The 22,244-nt window shown below is 45.5% G+C and overlaps 1 protein-coding gene across 2 annotated transcripts in view; it reads left to right on the top strand.

Annotated features, from left to right (window-relative positions):
• The first annotated feature begins 4,209 nt into the window (after positions 1 to 4,209).
• The window catches only part of slc44a2 (solute carrier family 44 member 2 (CTL2 blood group)), a 47,970-nt gene continuing 29,935 nt past the window's right edge, over positions 4,210 to 22,244 (top strand). The window contains exon 1 of one of the 2 annotated variants that reach the window (XM_015349096.2): positions 4,210 to 4,396. In XM_015349096.2, the coding sequence (XP_015204582.1) occupies positions 4,360 to 4,396 (37 nt within the window). In that variant the 5' untranslated portion in view covers positions 4,210 to 4,359. The remainder of the gene's footprint in view (positions 4,397 to 22,244) is intronic. The other variant, XM_015349098.2, reaches the window with a different exon arrangement.

Below are 22,244 nucleotides of genomic sequence, written 5' to 3'. Positions count from 1 at the left end.
AGAATTAAAGTAAATGTTACATCTTTGTCCGCTATGCCAGTCTGCTGTTGTACCCTGGGTGACGTTACTCCTAAATGTCTCTAGAGGGCGCCATTCTCAAAGGGAAAGTAATGGGAAACTAAACGAACCTTCATTTTACACCAACAGATCTGCCAATTATATAATAATAATACTAAACTTTATTTTAATAATACTAAACTTTATTTTATATAGCGCTTTTAAAGGTGGCTTCTCAAAGCGTTTTACAGGATGACAATAACAATAAATAAGAAGACTACAACAATAAGAATAATTCAAAAGATAAGACACAATTACAATTACAACAATACAACAATAACAATAGAGGAGACCGTGGAAGGTGGTACTAAGAAGAGCAGAGGGGTGAAGAATGGAACTAGTTAAGTAAAGGCTTTTCTGAAGAAGAAGGTTTTGAGTCTGGATTTGAAGGAGTTTAGAGATGGTGACTCTCTGATATCCTTGTGCAAAGAGTTCCAGAGCTTGGGGGCATAGCAGGAGAAGGCCCTGTCGCCCATACAATGTAGACGGGCTTGGGGGACAGTAAGGAGGGCAGAATTTGAAGAGCGGAGGTTGCGAGGTGGGGAGTAGGGCGATAATAGTTCAGACAGGTATTGAGGTGCCAAGCCATGTAGAGCCTTATAGGTGAGCATGAGGATTTTAAAGTCTACACGAAATTTGACCAGAAGCCAGTGCAAGGACTCCAGGATAGGAGTAATGTGAACACTTGCACTAGACCTGGTCAGGATTCTGGCTGCTGAATTTGGACATACTGCAGTTTTTTCAAACTAGATTTAGATACCCCAGTGAGTAGAGCATTGCAGTAGTAAATTCGAGAGAATACAAATATGTTGATCAGCTTTTCAGCCACAGTTAATGATAGCATAGGGCGTAGTCTTGCGATATTTCTAAGGTGAAAAAAAGATGTTTTGAAAGTATGCTGTACATGTGGGTCGAATGTTAAGCCAGAATCGAATATAACCCCAAGGTTTTTCAATTTTGATTGAAGCTCAAGTACAGAGCCATCTACAGACAGGGTTACAGGACTGGCTTTACGAAGTTGATGGGGGGTACCAATAAGCATGACTTCAGTCTTATCACAGTTAAGATGAAGGAAGTTTTGAGTTATCCAAATGTTTATGTCAGAGATGCAATTAGATAGAATAGAGACAGCCACATCAGTGTCAATGTTTGGTATGGATGTATATTTGAGTATCGTCAGCGCAAAAATAAAAGACAAATTAGACAAACCCATGTTGTGCTTTTGTCAGAACAAAGACTCTGCCTTAGACATCTTTTATTCAGCCCAGTTTGTGTCTGAAAGTATGAAAGTGTTCTTCAACGACCTACCTGGTTACATAAAAGATTGTGACGATTGTATGAACTACATGACCATCTGACTTTTAACAATTCGAGATCTTTATTTGTAGATACGTAAAATGCCGCATTTTAAGGAGGATCATTAAGGAGGATTAATATTGTGAGACTTTCTTTTAGGAACCAGTAATGGAGTAAAGGTTTATTCCATGCTGAAAAGAGAAGAAAGAAAACACAATGTTTCGGCCGTGAAGCCTTCTTCAGGTGTGAGAAAGACGGGGCTGACAGCAAAGATTAAATAGCACTGAAGTACATAGCTGACAGAGGGGAGAGGGGAGGAGGCAGGAGGGGCAGAGGGGCCACTCAGGAAGTGGTGAAGGGTAAAAAGAGGTGTGAAGTCAAAACCTGTATGAGAATGGAGAAGATTATACTAAAATGAGTCCGTCATTGAGAGAAGGGGGGTGGTGTGAACCTAGTTTCAGGATGACTTTCGTTTCTGTTGTTTTTCTGCTATGGGAGTTGAGAAACCCTTCTTTGAGAAAAGAGACAGAGAGATCAGTGTGATCATGGCCGTCTGAGTTGAAATGAGAAACAATGAGCTGAAGCGATCTTCTAGTCTCCTTCCAGTTTCCCCAACGTAGATAGCTGGGCATTTTTTTTTGGCAGTAGATGTAGTAAATGAGGTTGCTGGAGGTACAGGATGTTGTCTGGGTGATCCGGAATTGACCTGAGGGGCCCTGAATGAGCGTGCTGTTGTTAGATATGTATTTGCAGGTGATGCAGCGAGTTCTGTAGCAGGGGTAGGTGGCTGGGGGGGATGACTGCCGAGTGCGGTCGAGGGAGTGGTGAACCAGAAGTTTATGCAGACTGGGTGGTCGGCGGTATGAGATGATTGGGCGGTTAGAAAAAAGGGTACTGATGGGGGGATCGCCCTGTAAAATGGAGTAGTTGTTAATAATGGTCCTGGGGATAGCAAATGTGTTAGAGTGGTTGGGAAGCACCAAAGGAATGCGCTTGTGAGACCGGGAGTTCCTTGTCGAGTTGATGATCCGAGGGCTATTTTTGGCCCAGGTGAGGGCCCTCTCGATAACATCGGTGGATTTGCTTTTAACAGTAATAACAGCAGGTTTACATAATATCAATCTTTCAAAATAAAACAACATCATAGACCATCGATACAAGCGGAAATAAAATAGACAATCGTGTATGAGGGGAGACCTTTAATGAACAGAACATTTCATGTGTAAAACATACAGACATTTCCATGATAAAATCTCTTTTCAAAACGCTGTGTGGATGCAACTGGTTTGCGATTACAGTATTATGTTCCTTTCGGTTGTCGTGACAAAGCTCAGAATGAAAATTAATCTACTGTATCACCACCAGACTGCATTGAAGGAAACCCACAGACGCGCACAGCGAAACTCCTCGCTGCCGGGTCATGTTACCTGGAAGCGCTCCAGGTTATCGGTAACTGGGTGTAAAAATGTGAGCGCTTGGTTGCGGGAGAGACAAGGCTACCGCTTGCGTTTATGAAATTATGAATGAAGGGTAGTCTTCTTCCGAGAAAGCAAGGATTGAGATACTACACCGGTCCCTGACAATATTTGTCAAGTTTTTACTTCTGCCTGTGACAGAGCGCGTCTGTGCCACACTTCAATCACAGTGCGTCTCCGGCGTACATTAAATTACAAGGCTTTGTAACAGCGTTTGGGGACACTCTACAGATTAAAACAAAACGAACAAAAAAGAGGAAGCAAAAAAATGAAATATGGACTACAGAGAAACAAAGACTGAGATAGAAAAACGTGGAAAAGGAGGAAAATGCAAATATCAAACGAATACCTCCTTAGATTTATAATCTGTGAAAGAGTGAACGTATCGCATCCAGAGAGTTTCAAAGTTGAAATGTTTCTAACTTTTAGGTGGGTAGCTGCGTCAGCATGCGTAGGCTGCAAAGGTACAAGTAATAGGTTTATTCCACGCTGAAAAGAGAAGAAAGAAAACACGTTTCGGCCGTGGAGCCCTCTTCAGGTATCAGTTTGTAACTTTTGCAGTTATCGAGCGCTGTAGCTATGATCATCATCATCGTCATGTTCTGGTGTTTTTTCGTGTCCAATATTTTTCCCCACCCTCGTTACTGATCTCGGTCATTAATAGATTCACTTGGGTTTTTGTTTTGAACAGCGGAGACAGGCGTGTACGGAAACCTGAGAATAAGTACTGTTTACAGCAAAGACACGAACAGCTGGAACTACTACTTGCTGATGCTTTAATGTCTTAACTTCCCTTTCCGATGAGACTAGGGGTAATTAGACGAGACCGTGCTTATAGTAAAATAAGGGGCGTTACCACGTCTTCCAGCATCTTTGGACACCACTCGGTGTTCGTGAACTATAAAATAATTTAAGAAGGTGTAGAGTGAGTTTCGTTGAAGGCTTTGCTTATTGGAATTGGTGTGGGTTTGATAAACGAAGGAGCTTCAGATTTCAAAAGGCACAGAACACGAGAAATAACAGAAAAGACGAAATGGCCTCTCCCCCCTTGTCTGTTTCGAAAGGGTATAGACGATCAAACGCGAGTTATACGGACACATACGCAGTCAGCTGCAACAAAAACACGGAACTTCAAGAAATTAAATACAGTTTACAGCAAAGATGAGTTACACACCGTCGCCCGCCAGTAGACCAGGGACATGTTGAAACTGGCTGATAATATTGACTCACATTCCTTCAGAATAGCGGAAAATATGTAACCTCTGAGCTTAGCCGCCATTGGTCATTCTGCTCGTCGATCATAAAACCCTTTATTTCTATTGGCCTCTGTTGTGCTTTCTAAAACGGTGCGCCTCTCCCTTTCTTCGCCCGGGGAGGGCAGGCTGGGGTGGAGAGCCGAGCAGGAGGGGGGGTGCAGGGTGCCTTGTTGAAGTCTGACGCCTTTTCTCTCCGAGGATGATGGACTAACGGCGCTCGTTTCTTGTCCAGGATATATATACATTTTCTTCTCAATACAACTTTTAAAGAAACGATGGAACCCGAGAATAAAAACCCCGATTCTAAATACGGTAAGATGTGGGCTTGTTTCCATTAATTACCCTGCTCCTGTATTGCAATGCGGACTTGCTTAGTTCCTGTGCATGAAGTAAATAAACACAAGCAGTCCTGAAAACAATGATCGAGGAATGAGCGATAGCTAAGTGGCGTGTGTGGTTTATAAAAGCTTTATTTTATCAATGTAGCGCTTCTGTGCAAAAACATAACAGTAAACTCGATTTAGCGCTCACTCAAATGTGCCTTTGTCCTGCAAAATACATCTACAGTATATACACTGATTCGCGATTGACAGTCTCGGCTTCATTAAAGCGTCCTTTTCAACTCTTTTAGCGTACAAAACTAAGGAACGTGTTTTGTCAACGGATTAAAAGGGAGTATATATTGTTCACAATTCGAGGCAGTTCGTTCATATTTACGTGAGAGTGTTGATATTGTTAAAAAATGAAGCAAATGTAAGTAGACCAGTTTGCAGGTTTTTATACATGACGGGTAAATGAATATGGAAATGTTAGTCACAACAGGACTGGATTTGAAAGGCAAACGTTTTGTCACGTCGCCACAGCTACCTGTCAAGTTGTACGGGTATGGTTCACTATCGATTTTCCTAGAAACGGTATTCATGCTGGGCTGGGCGAGACATCCCGACTTCACTGTTTCACTGTGGACCTCAACATGTTGACGAGCATCTGTTTTCCCATTACTAACTTCAACATCTACCCACGGAGCTGTTAGTACTCAAACTGCTAAAATGACTACGAAGTCTAAAACGACTTTGACAATGTTGAGTTGTAAAAATGAAACTTAAATTCCACTTTGGCTACTACCGCGGCCAACATGACCGTTTTTGTTACTACTACTATATTAGCATGTCGGAAAACCTACATTGGCTAATTAGACTCTGATTGGGCTCCAGGGCGTGTAGTTCTCAAGAGACGGAGTACAAGTTGCCACAGGCTGCGCTTTTATTCATTAAAGATGACAGTAGGAGGGTGGTTTTGGCGTTGGGAGTGGCGTGTGTGTGCATAGCGTTGTCCAGAATATTCAAGTATTTATTTTTGAGGAACAATTGGAAATAAACGTTCAGGTAATGAAAATTAAACTCCACACTCGCCATAGCTGAGTCTTATATCCCTTCTCTGGGTTAAAATTGCTGTTTGGACGAGTGTTAACGGCAAACTGGCCACAGTCCTGTGCATTTCATTGTAATAGTGGACTGTCAAACTGGGAGACGCTTGCTGTAATTCCCACTGTAATTGGGAGACGCTTGCTGTAATTCGGCGCTGCAGATGCGGGATTTTCTTCCCCATAATGCATTTGTCCTTTTAAGGGCGAGAGAAAACCTCGACGTCCAAATCCCAAGCTGCCTCGAGCTGGGGATGAGACCTTCCCGTCTGTCTGCGCTTGTTTTAACCCAGTCCGAGGTTAATTCACGCCCCAGATAATGACTGGCAAGCCTGAGCGTGTCTCCCGTCCAAGTCCTACTGCGCGTTATTTGGGAATGTCCGAGTTAACGGGGAGCTGTTGAATGCCCCGCCCGTCTAAATATAGGTATTAATTAAGGACTACGCTTACAGCTTTGCCTATTCTGAACGTCTTGTGTTAGTTGCTGTTCTTGTGTACATAACTCCGAAAGCTCATCATATTCACTTCTGAGGTGGCCAGTATAAGCCCAAAGCCACAAAGCCACAAATTGAAACAATTGCCCATTTGGAACGAACACGAATGGTTATTTTTAATGTAAGCTTGTTTTGATTTGCCCTTCAACTATCTGCCGTTATAAACTTGCGTAGTGTTTGGTTTTCAGTCCGTCTGCATAGCTGTAGGATGCCTACCTGTACATATTGTAAACCTCAGCCCAGAAAAACTGGGCAGTTTAACGTTTTCAGGAGTCTTTTCTTGTGTGTGTGTGTTCGTTATTTATTTATTTTTTGCCACTGTCAAAATTTATTTTCAATAACTGAGTCCTGGTTGTGAAATTCCAGGCATTGTTAACCATTCCAGTGTGTTAAAAATCGTTTAGGCCGTTGTAGAGAATGTTAGGGTGTAAGCAGACCAGATACCCTCTTTAACACACAGTGGATGTGTGACTCCTCAGTCAGCAGAAGGCGGTCCGGAGAGCGATGTCAGCACTGACGCTGGAGTCTGTTAAGGGAGGAGCTCTGTGGGTTAACTTTCTGCAAATCAAAACTACCAAATGGAAAATGTTACTCCAGAGTTTTAGCACCCCTGGTAATAGTGCTGGTAATAGCGTCCTCGTCCTGCTTAGTTCGCCCATAGAAAATCTACGAAACTCCCACTCACAGCCTGAATGTCTTAATACAAGTACAGTATGTTTGCAGTTCTTTAAGGCGTGTTCACCAGAAGGTTCGACTGGAGCACTAAGGCTCAGTTAAGACTGACATACTGGCCAGGATCAGATTAAGCCTACTGTGTGCTTGGAGAGGTGTGGTCACCCAGTTGTGTGCCAAGTGCCTGCACTGCCATGCAAATATTTCAGCTGAGAGTAACTTGTACCCTCTTTTTCTCAGATTGTGGCATTAACAGGGACTTCCCTGTTCCAAGAGGTCTGGACTGACTGTCCACTGCTACTGCAACAGCGCAGAAGTTAAATTAGTCCCTACTGTACTGTATATGATGTTTCAGCACTTGCATTTAAAATAGCTGGGGCAGATGGAGTAGGAGCAGAGGGATCAGTGTTGCCTCTGGTAAATTAGACTGATATGGCACCTGTGAGCAGAAGGGAAACTTCAGTGGCTTATGGATGCCTGTGGACCTGAAAGAGGAATGTTAAAATAGTGTTAAGTAGCAGAAGGAGTTAGAATGGCCTATAAAAAAATCATGGAGTCATGGTGGACATGGGATACACATTTTAAACTTAATTAAGAATATGATTGTTTTGCCTCTTGGTCGTTACTGTCTGGTGTCCCAGAGCTGTTTTTGTAAGTACATGTCCATCCCTCCATTTCCTTACCTCTTCTTCCAGGTCAGGGTCATATTGGCAAGCAACGGGCACAAGACGGGTCACCCCCTGGACAGGACGCCAGTCAATAACAGGCCAGACGCTCACAACACAATCACCCCAGGGCCAGTTTTCCCAGAATTATCCTCCCAGCATGTCTTTGGACTGTGGGAGGAAGCCCACATGAGAAAATGCAAACTCCACACAGACAGCAGCCCTGGAATTGAACCCAGGGCCTAGGTGCTAGGAGGCGGCAATGCCAACCACTGCGCCAGCATGCCTTGAGTGTGTGTACAGTATGTTAGGAAAGTAAATGCTCATGCTTTTCTTCTGCCATGTTATACTGGGCTTGTTATCTTGTTATCTGAACTACAGAGATCTGAGAAGGCAGGTCGGGACAGTCAAGACTTTGCCAGTGGTTGATGAGATCCTACATAGCTCGCTTAAAATAGTTCTCAGAAGGTCCTCAGATGTCAAATTCCCCCCTGCCATGGCAGAGCGTGAGCTGGAGGAAAGCCAATACAGGAGTTCATTACATAGTAGAGTTGAGGTTTCTCTTCATTGTTGGGTTTCCCTGCCTGGGACTCCACTCCTAAGTCTCTTGTCTGTGTGTCGCTAATATGGTATCGCATGTCTGCCAATGGCCATACAGGATTTCATATTCTTGTGCTGTGCGCCGAAATGCTTTTCACTGCTGTTGGATGTGACCAGTAGGTGGCGCTATGTCTCGTCGGTGTGCAGGTTAGCCTGTTCTGTCAGGGGTGTGAGCGATGTGGCCAACATAGGCCATGGCAATGTACCAATCTAGGAATATACCTAAGGGCAGGACTTCCAGCCTCGCTTCTGGAGATCCTCATCTATGGAGGCTATGGAGGATTTACGTGGTGCTTTGGAGGCTACCAACTGGGATGTGCTGTGCGAACCACATGGGGACGACATAGACAACATGGTGGACTGTGTCACTGACTACATTAACTTCTGCGTAGACAACACCATCCCCACCAAAGACGTACACTGCTTTTCCAATAACAAACCCTGGATCACCAGCGACCTGAAGGCTCTTCTGAATGACAAGAAGAGAGCCTTTAGGAGGGGGGTATAAGGAAGAGGTCAAGCGTGTACAGAGGGAGCTAAAGCAGAAGATAAGAGAGAGCAAGTACGCCTACAGGAGGAAGGTAGAGGACAAGCTGCAAAGGAATAGAGTGAGGGACGTATGGAGCAGTGTGAGAGAGATCACTGGCTTCAAACAGGCTGGGGGTGTAACGGAGGGGAACCTGGAGATGGCCAATGAGTTGAACCAGTTTTTTAACAGGTTTGATTCATGGCCCTCTGTGGCTCAACACCCATCCCCCCACAGCCACATGCTCCCTAACCCTTCACAGCTGCGACTGCCCAACACCTCCTCCATCCCCCCACAACCATGGCCGCCTGCAGCTACAACCCCCGAGAGCTACTCAGCCCCCCATCCCCCACAGCTGCCACTCTCGAGCACCTCCGCCATTAATGCCTGCAGCACTGACAGCGCTATGAGCACCGTCCCCAAGGCCAGGCTGACCATCACGGCTGTCCAGGTGAAGTGGGAGCCGAAGAGGCTGCACCAGGGTAAGGCCACAGGACCAGATGACGTCTGTCCCAGAGTTCTGAGGGCTTGTGCTGATCAGCTGAGTGGAGTGCTCCAGCAACTGTTCAACCTGAGCCTGCGCTTGGAGAAAGTCCCTGTGCTCTAGAATACATCATGCCTGGTCCCAGTACCAAAGAAAGGGCACCTTTCTTTGGTACTGGGTTTCTTTGGTTCTTTGGTTTCTTTTCTACAGACCAGTTGGACTGACTTCTCATGTCACGAAGACACTGGAGAGCCTGGTCTTATGCCACCTGAGACCCCTGGTTAGCTCATCACTGGACACCCTACAGTTCGCCTACCAGCCCAGTGTTGGTGTGGAGGATGCAATCATCTACATGCTGCAAAGGGCCTACTCACACCTGGACAAGGCTGGCAACACCATAAGGATGGTGTTTTTCAACTTCTCCAGTGCCTTCAATACCATCCAGCCCTTACTTCTAAGGAGGAAGCTGGAGGAGATGCAAGTCAGTGCCTTCATGATCTCGTGGATCACTGACTATATGACAGGCAGACCACAGTCAAATCAAAATCAAAATCAAATCAAAGTTTATTTATCAAATGCACAACAATACGGGGTGCAGCAGTAGTTGCTGGCAATGAAATGTCTTTTTTTGCAAGCTCACAAAAATCACAAGAATCACAAAAATGTAGGTTACATTTTTTTAATTGGATAAAACTCAATTTGAGTAGAGCTGCTATGCATCCATGGTGTATGCTATATATACATGTAGTGTAGTTATACTGAATACAGTGAAAACTGTGTGTCCATGTAGCCATTACAGGTGATTTGCTAAGGAGCTACAGGTTGGCTATTTAGCAGTCTTATTGCCTGGAGGTAGAAGCTGTTCCGCAGTCTGTTGGACTTGGACTGAATGCTTTGGTACCGTTTACCGGACGGTAGGAGGGAAAACAGTTTGTGACTGGGATGACTGGGGTGGACCTGGCCTTCTTCAGACATCTAGCTGAGTAGATATCCTGGATGCTTGGTAACTCACAGTTGGTGATAAGCTGCGCTGACTTCATCACCCTCTGCAGTACTTTGCGATCCCGGGCGGAGCAGTTCCCATACCAGGCAGTGATGCAACCAGACAGGATGCTCTCAATAGTGCACCTGTAGAAGTTGGCCTGGATATGTGACGGCATGCCTAACTTCTTTAGCCTTCAGAACTGTGTGTCTGAACAGGTAGTAAGTAACACAGGGGCTCCTCAGGGGATGGTTCTTTCTCCATTCCTCTTCACCTTCTATACTTCGGACTTTAAATACAACTCAAAGTCATGCCACCTGCAGAACTTCTCAGATTGACAGTGACCTGTTTCCGGACTGAACAGTAAACTGATACATGTGTTCTTTTTCTTTTCCCGTTTACAACCGTTTTTGTGCAAAATATGCCAATATAACTTATATTTATATTCATATTGTGCAATATAACTTTTTTGTGTACTGTTCTGTTCTGGTTTGTTCTTTGTGTGTTCTGGACTGTGAGTAACTCTTCTTACTGTACTGATTGTATTGTACGTATTGTATTATTATTATTGTATCATTCGTTACACTGTGGCTGTATTGTCTGTGTTAAGCTGCTGTTGCACTGCAATTTCCCTCACGGGATCAATAAAGTATCTATCATAGGTCACTGTTCCTAATCATCAATTTCTAAAGACCTGGAAATTGGCTCCGTAGATAGAATGTTTGTCTGGAGAAATGCCTGTTGGATTTACAGGATAGGAGCACTCCAGGACCAGGATTAGAGGCTCTACCATACAGTGTGATCAGGCCTTTTGCTTCAGGCTGCACATCGCCTGCGTGCTTGTCTTAAATATTTTAAGCAACACATGTTTTGTGCAAGCTCTAGGGTTGCACTGGTGCCATACCTTTCCATTTAACGCACAGACTGAGCGTGTCACTAAGCCCTCCTTCCTCCCTTTGCCCTGGTCCGATAACAAAATGAAATGTGTGCTAAAGACTGCACTCACAAGGGGCTGCTGTGGAAATTGATACGTTTGTTTTACAGGCTCTTCTCACTCTTGGCTTTATTAGGGAATCAAAAGGCACAGGCCCTAGGCAGTGAGAAACAGAAGTCCTGGCTCATACAAGAAGCTCTTCTGAATTGAGTTCAGGCTCCCTGTGGGAGGTACAATATGTAGCATGTCACCTTTCCAGGAAAGGAACAATATCCGTTACAGCAGAAGCCCCAAGAGGCTGGCTGTTAGATCCGATAAGGCATCCCTGGACCTGATTCCTTGAGCATCAAGGAGTTATTTTTTCCTCAGGAGAACACTGTTGGCCAGTGTCTCTGAGGAAAGGGGATGTTTTGGGTTTCTCGCTGAGGGCCAGGGCTTCAGAGAAGTGCAGAGCGGATCTTCCATGAAAATCATACAGGGAAAGAACAGTACGGAGCGCTCTGTTCTCTCCGTCTTGCTGTTTCCAGTTTTTTTTCATGTGGAAATGGGGAAATGTCGCTCTCTGATTATCTGTGTCAAAGTCTGGCCAATAGAAAAATGTGATGTTGGGAGTTACTCGAGAGGTCAAAGGTTGCTTGAAGCCCCACTGATTACTGCTGAGCTGCTTTTGTACAGAACAAAATGTCATTAGAAGGCATGCAATAGGCTGATGCCAAGTTCTGACTTTGTTGGCATTCACACCCTGTTAAACTTCACACATGGCAGACTATAAACCAAGAAGACAAAGTGCAGTCTTTGCCCCCCACTTCACTTCCTCCATCCTTAATAAACATTCTGCCAGGATAGTTTGCTAAGGGGTTGAGCGATCGCCTTTGAAGCAGGAGCCAGTTGCTGAGAATCACACACTTAGCTTGTGTAATGCCAATCGCAGTGGCCACCTGCGACACTTGTTTATACAGCTGGGAATTTAAGGGATCGTCTCGAGGGAAAGGCCTCAGGCAGGGCCTCTACAGCAGTGTGCCGCCTGGGATTTGAACCCATGGCCTAAAGTCCACACTGCTGCCGAGATGTGAACCTTAATTCCCTGGAACTGGAAAGCCATCCCTCTCCTCTGCTTTCTTCTCCCTGTAATCGACCCTCTGTAATTACTGATTCCCTCCCATCGTGCCTGTCTGAACAGTCATTAGAGCACAGACAGGCTGTGCCCCTCCTTCTCCCAGCCCCCCAGCTCTTCCTCAGACTCTTCCTGTCTTGGCACACTGGGCACTGGCGCTGACGACAGATAAGATCAGATCACTTTATTGGCCATATACAATGTCTTGTATTAGGAATTTGTCTTTTCGCATACCCCAGCTTGCTCTCCATGAGACACAGGCACAGAGATGGGAAGAGAGAAGCTTGGGGTCAGAGCACAGGGTCAGCCATTTATATGGCGCCCCTGGAGCAGCTGGGGTTAAGGGCCTTGCTCAGGGGCCCAACGGAACCGGCAACCTTCTGGCCACAGGCGTAGATCCTTGGCCACAGAGGCACCGCTCTGCCCCGCCATGGAAGACATGACCAATCAACCCGTGACCCCCCCGTTACATTAATCTGGATTATTTGCAACATTCTTTGCCTCAGATACAGGAAGGTCGCCCTTAGTTGTGCAATTTTTTTTTTCTGCTTGCAAGGATTTGCTGCAGTGGAAACCCGCTCCCCCCCACCCCCGTCACATGACAGTGCTGTTGGCCTGCTCCGTTCCAGCCAGGGTGAGGAGGCAGGGGCATTCTGTGGGCACACAGCAGGCGGCACATCGAGAGCAAAGCCCGGGCATATTGATGTGGCTCTGTGGCTGATTAAATTAGTTTCAGGTAGCATCTTGACTCAAAAGCCCCTTGCGTTTGTTTGTGGTTGGCTCTTATGACTGCTATTGAGAGCACGTGAGACTGTGTTCTTGGTACGTGCTGTTTGCAGCCTAGGCTAACTTTCATGTCCCTTGGCCTGCATTCTGTACTTTATAATTACGTGCTTGTGAAATGTGGGCGCAACCAGTGTTTGGCACAAAACCCTTCAGTCGTGGTTATTGTGAAATGACAGGCTGTCTTGTGTGCGGTTCTGAGATCTGAGCAGAGGTGCATCCCTCTGGGTCCGACTGCCCTTCTCTAGAAGTGTGCTGCAGTTAATCCAGTTAACAGCAGCTCATGATTGATTTAAGAATGGAAGATTTTCATTACCCACTATTATCTGTTTTTTTAAAAGCCCCTGTATTTTTCCAAAGAAGAGGAATCCTTCTTCCATTTGGTTTCTAAGCACAGGGAGACAGATGAGATGAGATAATGTGGCAATTAGCATGTCTTCCATTACGAACTAACCATTAAGCACATCCAGCCCATTTGCCACTTGGTAACTAATTGATCCCCAGATATTCGCTGGATGTTTCTTGAAAGAAGCTAGGGTATTAGCTTCAACAACATGGGTAACTTGTTCCTGACTCCCACCACCCTTTGTGTAAAGAAGTGCCTCCTATTGCCTTTCAGATGCACTTCCACATAGTTTCCCATGATGTTTCAGTGTTCGTTCTGAAGGAGTCCGCAATGTTGCCTTTTTCAATGCCTTTGAGGATTATGAATCCTTGGATCAGGTTTCTTGGGGTCTTCTTTGCCTGAGTCTAAAAAAAGTTCAGAAGGAGAACATATGAACTCCACACGGACTGCACTCCTCAGTTGAATCCGGGAGCCAGCAATGCTGACCACTGTGCCACTGTGGCGACCATTTCGTTTTTTTTGTGAACAAATATTTATGTGATAAATTTTCTCATTTTTCACTTTATTAGAACCCTCCTGCACTCCAGGACAGATGCTTTTGAAAGGGATTCCTCCCACTCTCTGAATTGTGAAGCAATTTGTAAACCGCTAACGGCCCTTTTTATTTTGCTTTTGCTGGGCTGATGTTGCTGAGTGCTCAGTTACAGGTTCATCTGAATTTGCACTGCCAGTCTCTGCACCAGGTGGGGGAGGTTAGGGGCTTGGAGGAAGGAGAGACGTACTCATCACAGGGAGTTACCGACATTGCCTCCAGCCAGCTTCGTTTTTTCACCCATCCATTTTTGAACCGCTTCTTCCAATTCAGGTTCACGGGGAAACCAGAGCCTATCCCAGCAAGGCAGGGTACACCCTGGACGGGACGCCAGTCCATCACAGGGCAGACAGACAGGCACGCACTCACACCAGGGTCAAAGAAGCCAGTTAACCTACCAGTGTGCCTTTGGACTATGAGAGGAAACCAGAGCACCTGGAGGAAACCCAGACAGACACGGGGAGAACATGCAGACTCCACACAGACAGCACTCCGCAGTTGAGCCCAGGGTCCCAGCACTGTGAGCCAGCAATGCTAACCAGTGTGCCACTGTCCCGCCACTCTCAGGATTTAATTGAAGTCACAAACCGCCTCTCCTTCTCCAAGAAAACAATTATTATGGAGCAGAACCTGCAGGAGGTCAGATACGTCAGTGGTTTTCTGGGCACTGTTTCCAGAGAATTTGAGTGAATTTTTGGGGTGGGTTTTTTTTTAGGCTGTAACAGTAGGTTACTATTTCAAGCTCGGCCAGATGTTTCCTGTGCGCTGCAATTTAGATTTTTCTCTCATTTAAAAAAAACACAGCTTAGGACAAAATCAGGAAAGGGAAAATACGTCCATCTGGCTGGATTTCTCTTGTTGGGCAAATGTTTCTAGTTTGGAGTGAGACTGTGCCTGTGTCATCGCTTTCTTACTCTTTCTGTTTTCCATCCAGACTAAGTGGAACCACTTACTCTGCTCTGACACACAGATTTAAGCATCAGTCATCTTCTTTTCCATTGCTTGCTGCTTGCTGCTGTCTGCTGAGTCTGCGTCATACGTCATACGTCCTCTGCATAAGGACAACAAGGAAACGCAGACCCAAAGACACAGGTGGAAACAAGGAGGAAGTGAAATTGAGACAAAACAGGCTCAGCTTTACACAGATGGTTGCAGGAGGCTGGAACAAGTTCCTCCTCTTTCTGGCTTTCCTCAACAAAGGGCAGGATAAGATCCAAATCAGATGGCAGAGCCAAACGCACTCCTCTTATTTGTGACCCGGCTGTCTTTCAGATCAGATGATGTACTGCTTGCGTTGGCATTGAAAATAACCATGCTCTTCAAGGGGAGAAGTGAACGAAGCTAAATCTGGCATATGATGTGATTAGCTCACATCTCAGAAAGACAGACTAAGACCGTTCTCACTTCTCTTTTCATGAATCTGTGTGTCTTTCAAGAGCAGTGACTCTGCCCCACTCCTTGTTTCCAGTGCGAGCACAGCACTGTTCTCGTGATTCTAGTGGTCTCAGGATAGGGGGGGACCTGACTGGCGGACAGCTGGAACAGCATCAGAGTGATTTCATCTTTTTGCCACTGGCAGGGTGGCGCAGTGGTTAATATAGCTGCCTCACAGCGCTTGGGCCCTGGTTTCAATTCCAGACCTGGGCCTCTGTCTGTGTGGAGTTTGTCTGTTCTCCCTGTATTCATATGGATTTACTCTAGATGCTGCATTTTCCTCCCACAGTCTAAAGACATATTGGGAGATTAATTGGTTTCTAGGAAAATTGGCCTTGGTGTGAATGTGTGTGCGTTTGTATCTGCGATGCCTGTTGCTTGCTGGGTTGGATTCCAGCTCCCCCGTGACCCTGAATTGGATGATGCTGTTAGAAGATGGATAGGTACAGCATGAACATATCAGCTCTGTCTTATGTATGCAGAGAAGCCCTTATTCTGAACTGATCTGTCAGGCATGCCTCTGGTATTCAGCCATAATTATGTTGTTCCAAAAAATCATTTTCCGTTCTAAGCTCATTCGTTTCCAGGCTTGCACCATCAAATGCTCCGTGATCTCGAGCGGTTTCCTTTTACAGTGTCCTATGAAGACCAGTTCCGTTCAGGAGCTTGGAGCTGAGTCTTGCTCGCTGCAGAGTCCCGCTCGTTCTGTAGGTGAGCACTGTGGGAATCGAGCCTCCTTACTTGAGGATGAAGAGGATAGATGAATGTGTTTTGCCTCTTGTCATGGCCCGGGCTATCATCCCTGAGGCTTGACTCTGAAAATGCCCAGATTAAAAGAGAAACTAACTGTAGAGTCCAAATGGCAAAATGCTCTCAGAGCTTCCTCCCGCAGCTGTTTGGCTGCGCTGTGCAGCAACAGAGCTTTCTCTCCTCTCTAACTGTTCATCAACGGGCATCTTGTCCTTCCACATTGGCGAAGCCCATTATCTGCAGATAAAATAGAGTCATTCCAGGCTGCCAAGCCCAAAGCACTGTACAGACTGGCCTGTGGGAGAACCAGGATCAAAGGACTCTATTGTGAACTGCTGGCTGCGCTCTCTGTGGGTCATCTGATCTCTCCTCATCCCCTGCGGCGGAGACCGTTGTGCACTTTAGGATGGCGATTCAGGGAAAGAGACGACCTCTCGGGCCGCTGGAAACAGAAACTGAGAGCTTTAAACCATGGCAGCCGTTTAGCTCGGCCACCTTAGGAAATGTCCTCATCTGGCCTAAGATCAGCAGTGGGCAGACTGAATAGTGACTGTATCTCGCTGGACAATTGTTGATCTGTTCTGTTTGCGTGTGTACATATTGGAACAAGTGCATTAATACACGGGCTTTAAAAACACAAAGAGGCTCCATTAGCGTCTGCTGAACATGTATTGGAGTGATGTTGAAAGGTAGCACTTAGAGCTGTGACACACTAAACCAGCTGCAGGCACGCTCTAAATCCCACGCTGTGTGGCACTGATGCCAAGCAGTTATCAAGAGTTGAGCGGAGACCCTTCTTACGCCTTTCTGCAACACCGCAAAGATTATAGAGCAAGACAAACCTTACTTGGGTCACCAGAAGAAGAAATTCTCATGAAATACACTTTGAGCACAAGTACAGTCCCAATCTTCTGGGTGTGTTGTTCTCTGCCTGTTTGAAGCCTGTGAAGACTCATACTGCAGAAACCGGATTTACAGTACATGTGGCAACTTAATTTTGCCGTTGTCCTGCAAGGTACTATTCTTGTCTTCACAAACTTTTTTTCCACCTTTACCACACTGCCCAGATTCAATGAATTTCTTATAATGGGTGTTCATTCCCATTTGACTTTGCAGATTCATATCTGGGGATTTTGTAAAAAAATCCTTTTGGCTATTTTTTATTCTCCAAAAAGCATTTGCTTTCTGACACTGTGTTTCTTACACTTCCAGCTCTGTACTTCTGGCTCTGCTCCTGGCTTGATAGCCAGTGGTCCTTATATAAGGCAAAGGAACAAGTAAAGGTTTATTCCATGTTGAAAAGAGAAGAAAACACAATGTTTTGACTGTGAAGCTGCTTCTGGAGTAGGCATTCACAGCTGAAACATTGTGTTTTTTCCTTTCTCTTTTCAGCATGGAATAAACGTATTACTTTTTCCTTTGCAGACTACGCATGCGGACGCAGCCATCCACCTGAACTACTTATATAAGGCAGTTGCTTAGGATGCACCTCATCTTCTAATTCTCCTTATGAGTAGTCCTTATCTTAAGACCTGTGCTGATTTCTGATGTGCATCTCAAGTGCATTTCGCTATGCTTACTGTATATTAATAGACCTTCATGAAAGCTACTGAACCTGCAGTGTTGCAGGACTGTGTTAGCATGCATCTTATGTTTAATTTTAAGAAGCTTTAATAACTAATGATAATTCCTTACACTTATATAGCGCTTTTCTGGACACTCCACGCAAAGCACTCTACAGGTAATGGGGACTCCCCTCCACCACCGATGTGCAGCCCCACCTAGATGATGCGACGGCAGCCATAGTGCGCCAGTACACTCACCACACAACAGCTATCAGTGGGGAGGAGGACAGAGGGATGAAGCCAATTCATAGATGGGGATTAGTAGGAGGCCATGATTGGTAAGGGCCAATGGGAAATTTGGCCAGGATGCCGGGGTTACACCCCTACTCTTTTCGAGAAACGCCCTGGGATCTTTAACAACCATTCGGTTTCACGTCTCATCCGAAGGACAGTGCCTTTTTACAGTATAGTGTCCCCATCAGTATACTGGGGCATTAGGACCCACACAGACCATAGGGGGAGCGCCCCCTACTAGTCCCACTAACACCTCTTGCAGCAGCAACCATAGCTTCCCAGGAGGTCTCCTATCCAGGGGAAAACCAGGCTCACAACTGCTGAGTTTCAGTGGGTTGGCAGTTGTGAGTTGCAGGGTGATACAGCGGCTGGCTTTACGGTATGAGGCCCGCTAAATCTTCCCAAATTTGCATTTTAGCGGTCAGCAAGACGATTCTCGCTGCAAGCGGAGAGCCGTAAAAAGACTTTCTGCTACTGGGAGAAACCGTGAAGTCCAGAGTGAGGAAACGGCTACAGCGGGTCAGGTGACGAGTGCGCGCTGCGTGAAAGCGCGGAAACAAAAACAAAAACAGACGAACAGGAAACCAGTGGTTTTTCATGCTTCGAGTTTGCTCACAGGTCTTTTTTTTCTTCCTGCTGCCAGAGCTTTTCACGGCTATAAAAGAACAACAGGCGATGCTAGTGGGAGCTGGATATCAGGGCAGGACAATGCCTGTTGGATGCGATGCGAAGCCGTTTCTGCTCCGCTTGCTGCCCAGTTGTAATGTGTGGCAGCGAGACCACCGTCTTTCTCAGCTGCACCTCGTAACCTGGCCGGAGCTGCAACACCTTTTTGCAGGAGTGCATTCATGCGCGCTAATCGCTGCAAGATTAGCACAAGGTAGCGCAGGAAGACGCGAACGCGAACCGAGTTCAGAACGGTTGCAAACAAGGAGAGGTCTTTTGGTCTCTACCCTGCGGTTGCTGAACAACGCAGATACAGCAGTGCCAGTAAAAAGTCCCTTTCCATGGCAGCTTAATCCATTTATGGTTTTACGAAGAACTGCAAGGAAACATCTGGTACAACACTGTTCAAGCTGGTTCTGTTATACAGAGGAGGTACTGAGAGGTACTCTGTAAATAGACAGGAGGTACTGTCTGTTTAATCATGAAATTAAATTTGCTTTTCCGTTTCTAGAGCTTTGGATTGAAACCCATAGCCTAAATCTCTTTTATTCAGTCCTCTCTGTTAAACCGTTAACCCGACCTTGGAACAAACTTGGGGTAATTCCTTTTCTGAAATATCCGGGGCTAGGGTGTTGGGTGTTAACTGGTGCTAAATCTGTCATAACGAAAATAAATGACTCATGAGAATTGGTATATTAAAAATAGAGCCGCCTTCTTTTCTCTGTAGCCAAATGTTTCCCCATGCAACAATCAGCAAATAATGTTGAATTAATGTCAGTTACGTCACTGCAGCAAAATATGTTTTTAATTTTGTGTGAACCCTGGTCAGTTAACATTATAGAAGGGAGCGCCTGTCTCCTGGGTTTCTGACAATGGTGTTGGTCAGCTTGTAGGCAGAGAATACTCTTGTACAAATGTCTGTGCATCGATGAGGCAGTGCTTGTGTAAATGTACATAAGGATGTGTGTCTATATAAATATATGGGGTCTGTCTTCCCTCAGTTCATTTTAATTGCTTAAAGGACCGTGATTCTGTGTCTCACGTTGTCGAAGAATCTGAATTCCTGTGTCATGGTTCTAATTCCGGAAACACAAAACTGCAATTCTACAGTATATCTGTGTGTGACAATTCCACGGGCTTCGTGAAAATTTTAGTTCCACTGCCTGAGATGTAAAAGAACCTAGCACTTCTCTAGGTTACAGGGAGCACGCATTGAATTTCACAGAGAAGGGGGGCAAAGATATGACAGATATTTTGTACTTGGTCCGTCAAGTGACCAACACACCGGAGGTGAGAAACACAGGCGCTCTCTCTCTCTTGCCACCTAAATCGGATTCAACAATGCAAACGTGCTGCTCCCACAGCAAGCTCTATTGCAGTTTGAAGTTCCAATAAAAGTCCAAGTAATCATTTTGCATCGTTGAATATTTGCATCGTTGTTTCGTAGTTCTGAAAGCTGACCGCTCCTCAGCTCTGCCGTTTGCGGGGATGGAGCCAGACGTGTAGCTGGAGGAAGAAAGCAGAGCGTTAAGGAAAATCTGAGTAACAAAAGTTGAGGATGCACGCTTCTGCCAAAACGCTTAGGCTCGGTCCCAATACCTTGCAATTCTCTGATTTTCTGTTACTGGCACCGACTCGTAGACCAGCGTCTCTGTTTCTGACTTCTATATAAATATATGCGGCATAATTGACTCTCGAGTGAAAGACTTAAACTTCTGACACATTGAGCGCGTTATTATTGATGTAATGCGCCCAGACATTTGCTTATTATTTTTATACACTCCTAATTTGGGTAGGCCGCGGATTCATGAACTCAGCTCATGGCTGCGATCCCAATACATACGGGAAACCGAGGACTGTGCCTACTTTCCTCCAATAGTCGAACTATTGGATGACTGTAATGTACTGTGAATGACGTATACGTTTAATTTCGATGGGCTCACGGAGCCTCCCACCAAAATTCGTCATAATCTGTCATTTATTGACTGCTACCAATATTCCAGACCAGTTCAAAGATTGGAATAAGACAGGAGTCTTTTGGCTCGCAGCAAAACAGCGACCCCAGCGATATCCACGGGTAACTGCAGGGTGGCATAGACATCAGTGAGCGACAAGCCTCTCCTCCAATCAGCAGTGAGCAACATGTATGCCAAACAAATGATCTCGTGGGTGGGCGGGACCTGGTAGAGACCATCCCAAATGGTTTGTGAAGTCCAGAAATTAAATCCGGGGAGCTTTTTCTGAAGAAAAGATGTTACTTTAAATAAAGAAGTAAGGAAATATACAGGCGGTGGCACTCGTCAGGTTTTGGAGCTCTCCAAGATGGAAAGAAAAGAGATAAAAAACATTATTCTGACCACAAATTGCAGGTTGCACGATAATCGAAGATGTTGTTCTAGGTGTTGGGGATTCAAGACCAGCTTTGTGTCCAGGTCTTGTGCTTCCTGTGCCTTTCTGTTTCACAAACTATAGGACTGATCCCTTTCTGTGTGAGATGAAGCAGCCCAGTGTCATACTGTCTGAGCAGTAACAACAAGGCTCTGTCTCTACACCCTCTCACTGGGCAGTCAGACTGCTGAATAATAATAATAATAATAATAATAATAATAATAATAATAATAATAATTGCTTACACTTATATAGCGCTTTTTCTGGACACTCCACTCAAAGCGCTTTACAGGTAATGGGGACTCCCCTCCACCACCACCAATGTGCAGCATCCACCTGGATGATGCGACGGCAGCCATAGTGCGCCAGAACGCTCACCACACATCAGCTATCAGTGGGGAGGAGAGCAGAGTAGGCTGAAGGCTGGGAGTTCCCTGGCCATTGTCCTCTGGCCCTGCTGCAGTCTCTTGCTGATCAGCTTCACCTGCCTTGGAGGGCCAGGGTGAGGCCACCATGAGAGCACCGCCTGTCAGTGCTGTCTTTAAAGAGGCTCTCGTCACTGAGTCAGGAGCTGACAGCAGCTGTGTGCTCAGTGTGATAAGCCAGGCAGATCCCTCTGTCGGTCGGAAGAGCCTGTGGAATACAGATGTCAGTCGGCAAGTTGGGGAGTTTTTCTTGGCTACACTTTAAGGGAAAAGAGAAGGCAGACCCTAGCAGTCAGCAGCTTTCCCTGTCCTTACCCAGTGGAGGAATATCTGGATCGGCTTCAATGCTACCTTGTTTTACTCCGTGTGGGAAGAAGCCGAAAGAAGACGAGTTTCATATTCCAAGATGATGACCACGAATGTTTTTAGTATTAAATTACATTCCCGGAAGATGGCCTCCAAAAGTGAATAATTCATGTGTGTAGTCAATGACTAATCCTGTGTTGTGATCTATTTGTCTTTTAAAGCAACCTAACATTTATTATCTGCTGTGCTGTCATTCTAACTCTTTATACATTACTTATTATTAATAAGGGATAGTTAATATTAACGCTTTCATAGTTTAGTAGAGTTAAGCTCTTTGGATAAAAGCATCAGCCAAATGAATACAGATAGTCTCAGACTCACATAAATCCATCTTTCCATTAAAAAAAATCGCATGCAGCTTAGTCTTGTTCCGCACTGTCCTGTGTACATATCTTCTCTTCCATGAGTCTGGAATAACTTCTGCTGTGTGTTTGCAGTGTTACCCTTTTATTCGCATTTTTTTTTCACTTTTGATCACATCACTCCTATCCTGGAGTCCTGGCACTGGCTTCTTGTCACGTTTCATGTCGACTTCAAAATCTTGGTCTCCTATGTGTCCCCCAAGCCCGTCTACACTCTGCAGGTGACAGGGCCTTCTCCTGTTCTGCCCCAAAGCTCTGGAACTCTATCCCCTAGGATATCAGAAAGTCACATTCT

This window comes from Lepisosteus oculatus, chromosome 11, assembly GCF_040954835.1.
Source record: "Lepisosteus oculatus isolate fLepOcu1 chromosome 11, fLepOcu1.hap2, whole genome shotgun sequence".
Classification (NCBI taxonomy): Eukaryota; Metazoa; Chordata; class Actinopteri; order Semionotiformes; family Lepisosteidae; genus Lepisosteus; species Lepisosteus oculatus.
Note: the sequence above shows the minus strand (reverse complement) of the source record. Positions and strands in the feature narration are given on the sequence as shown.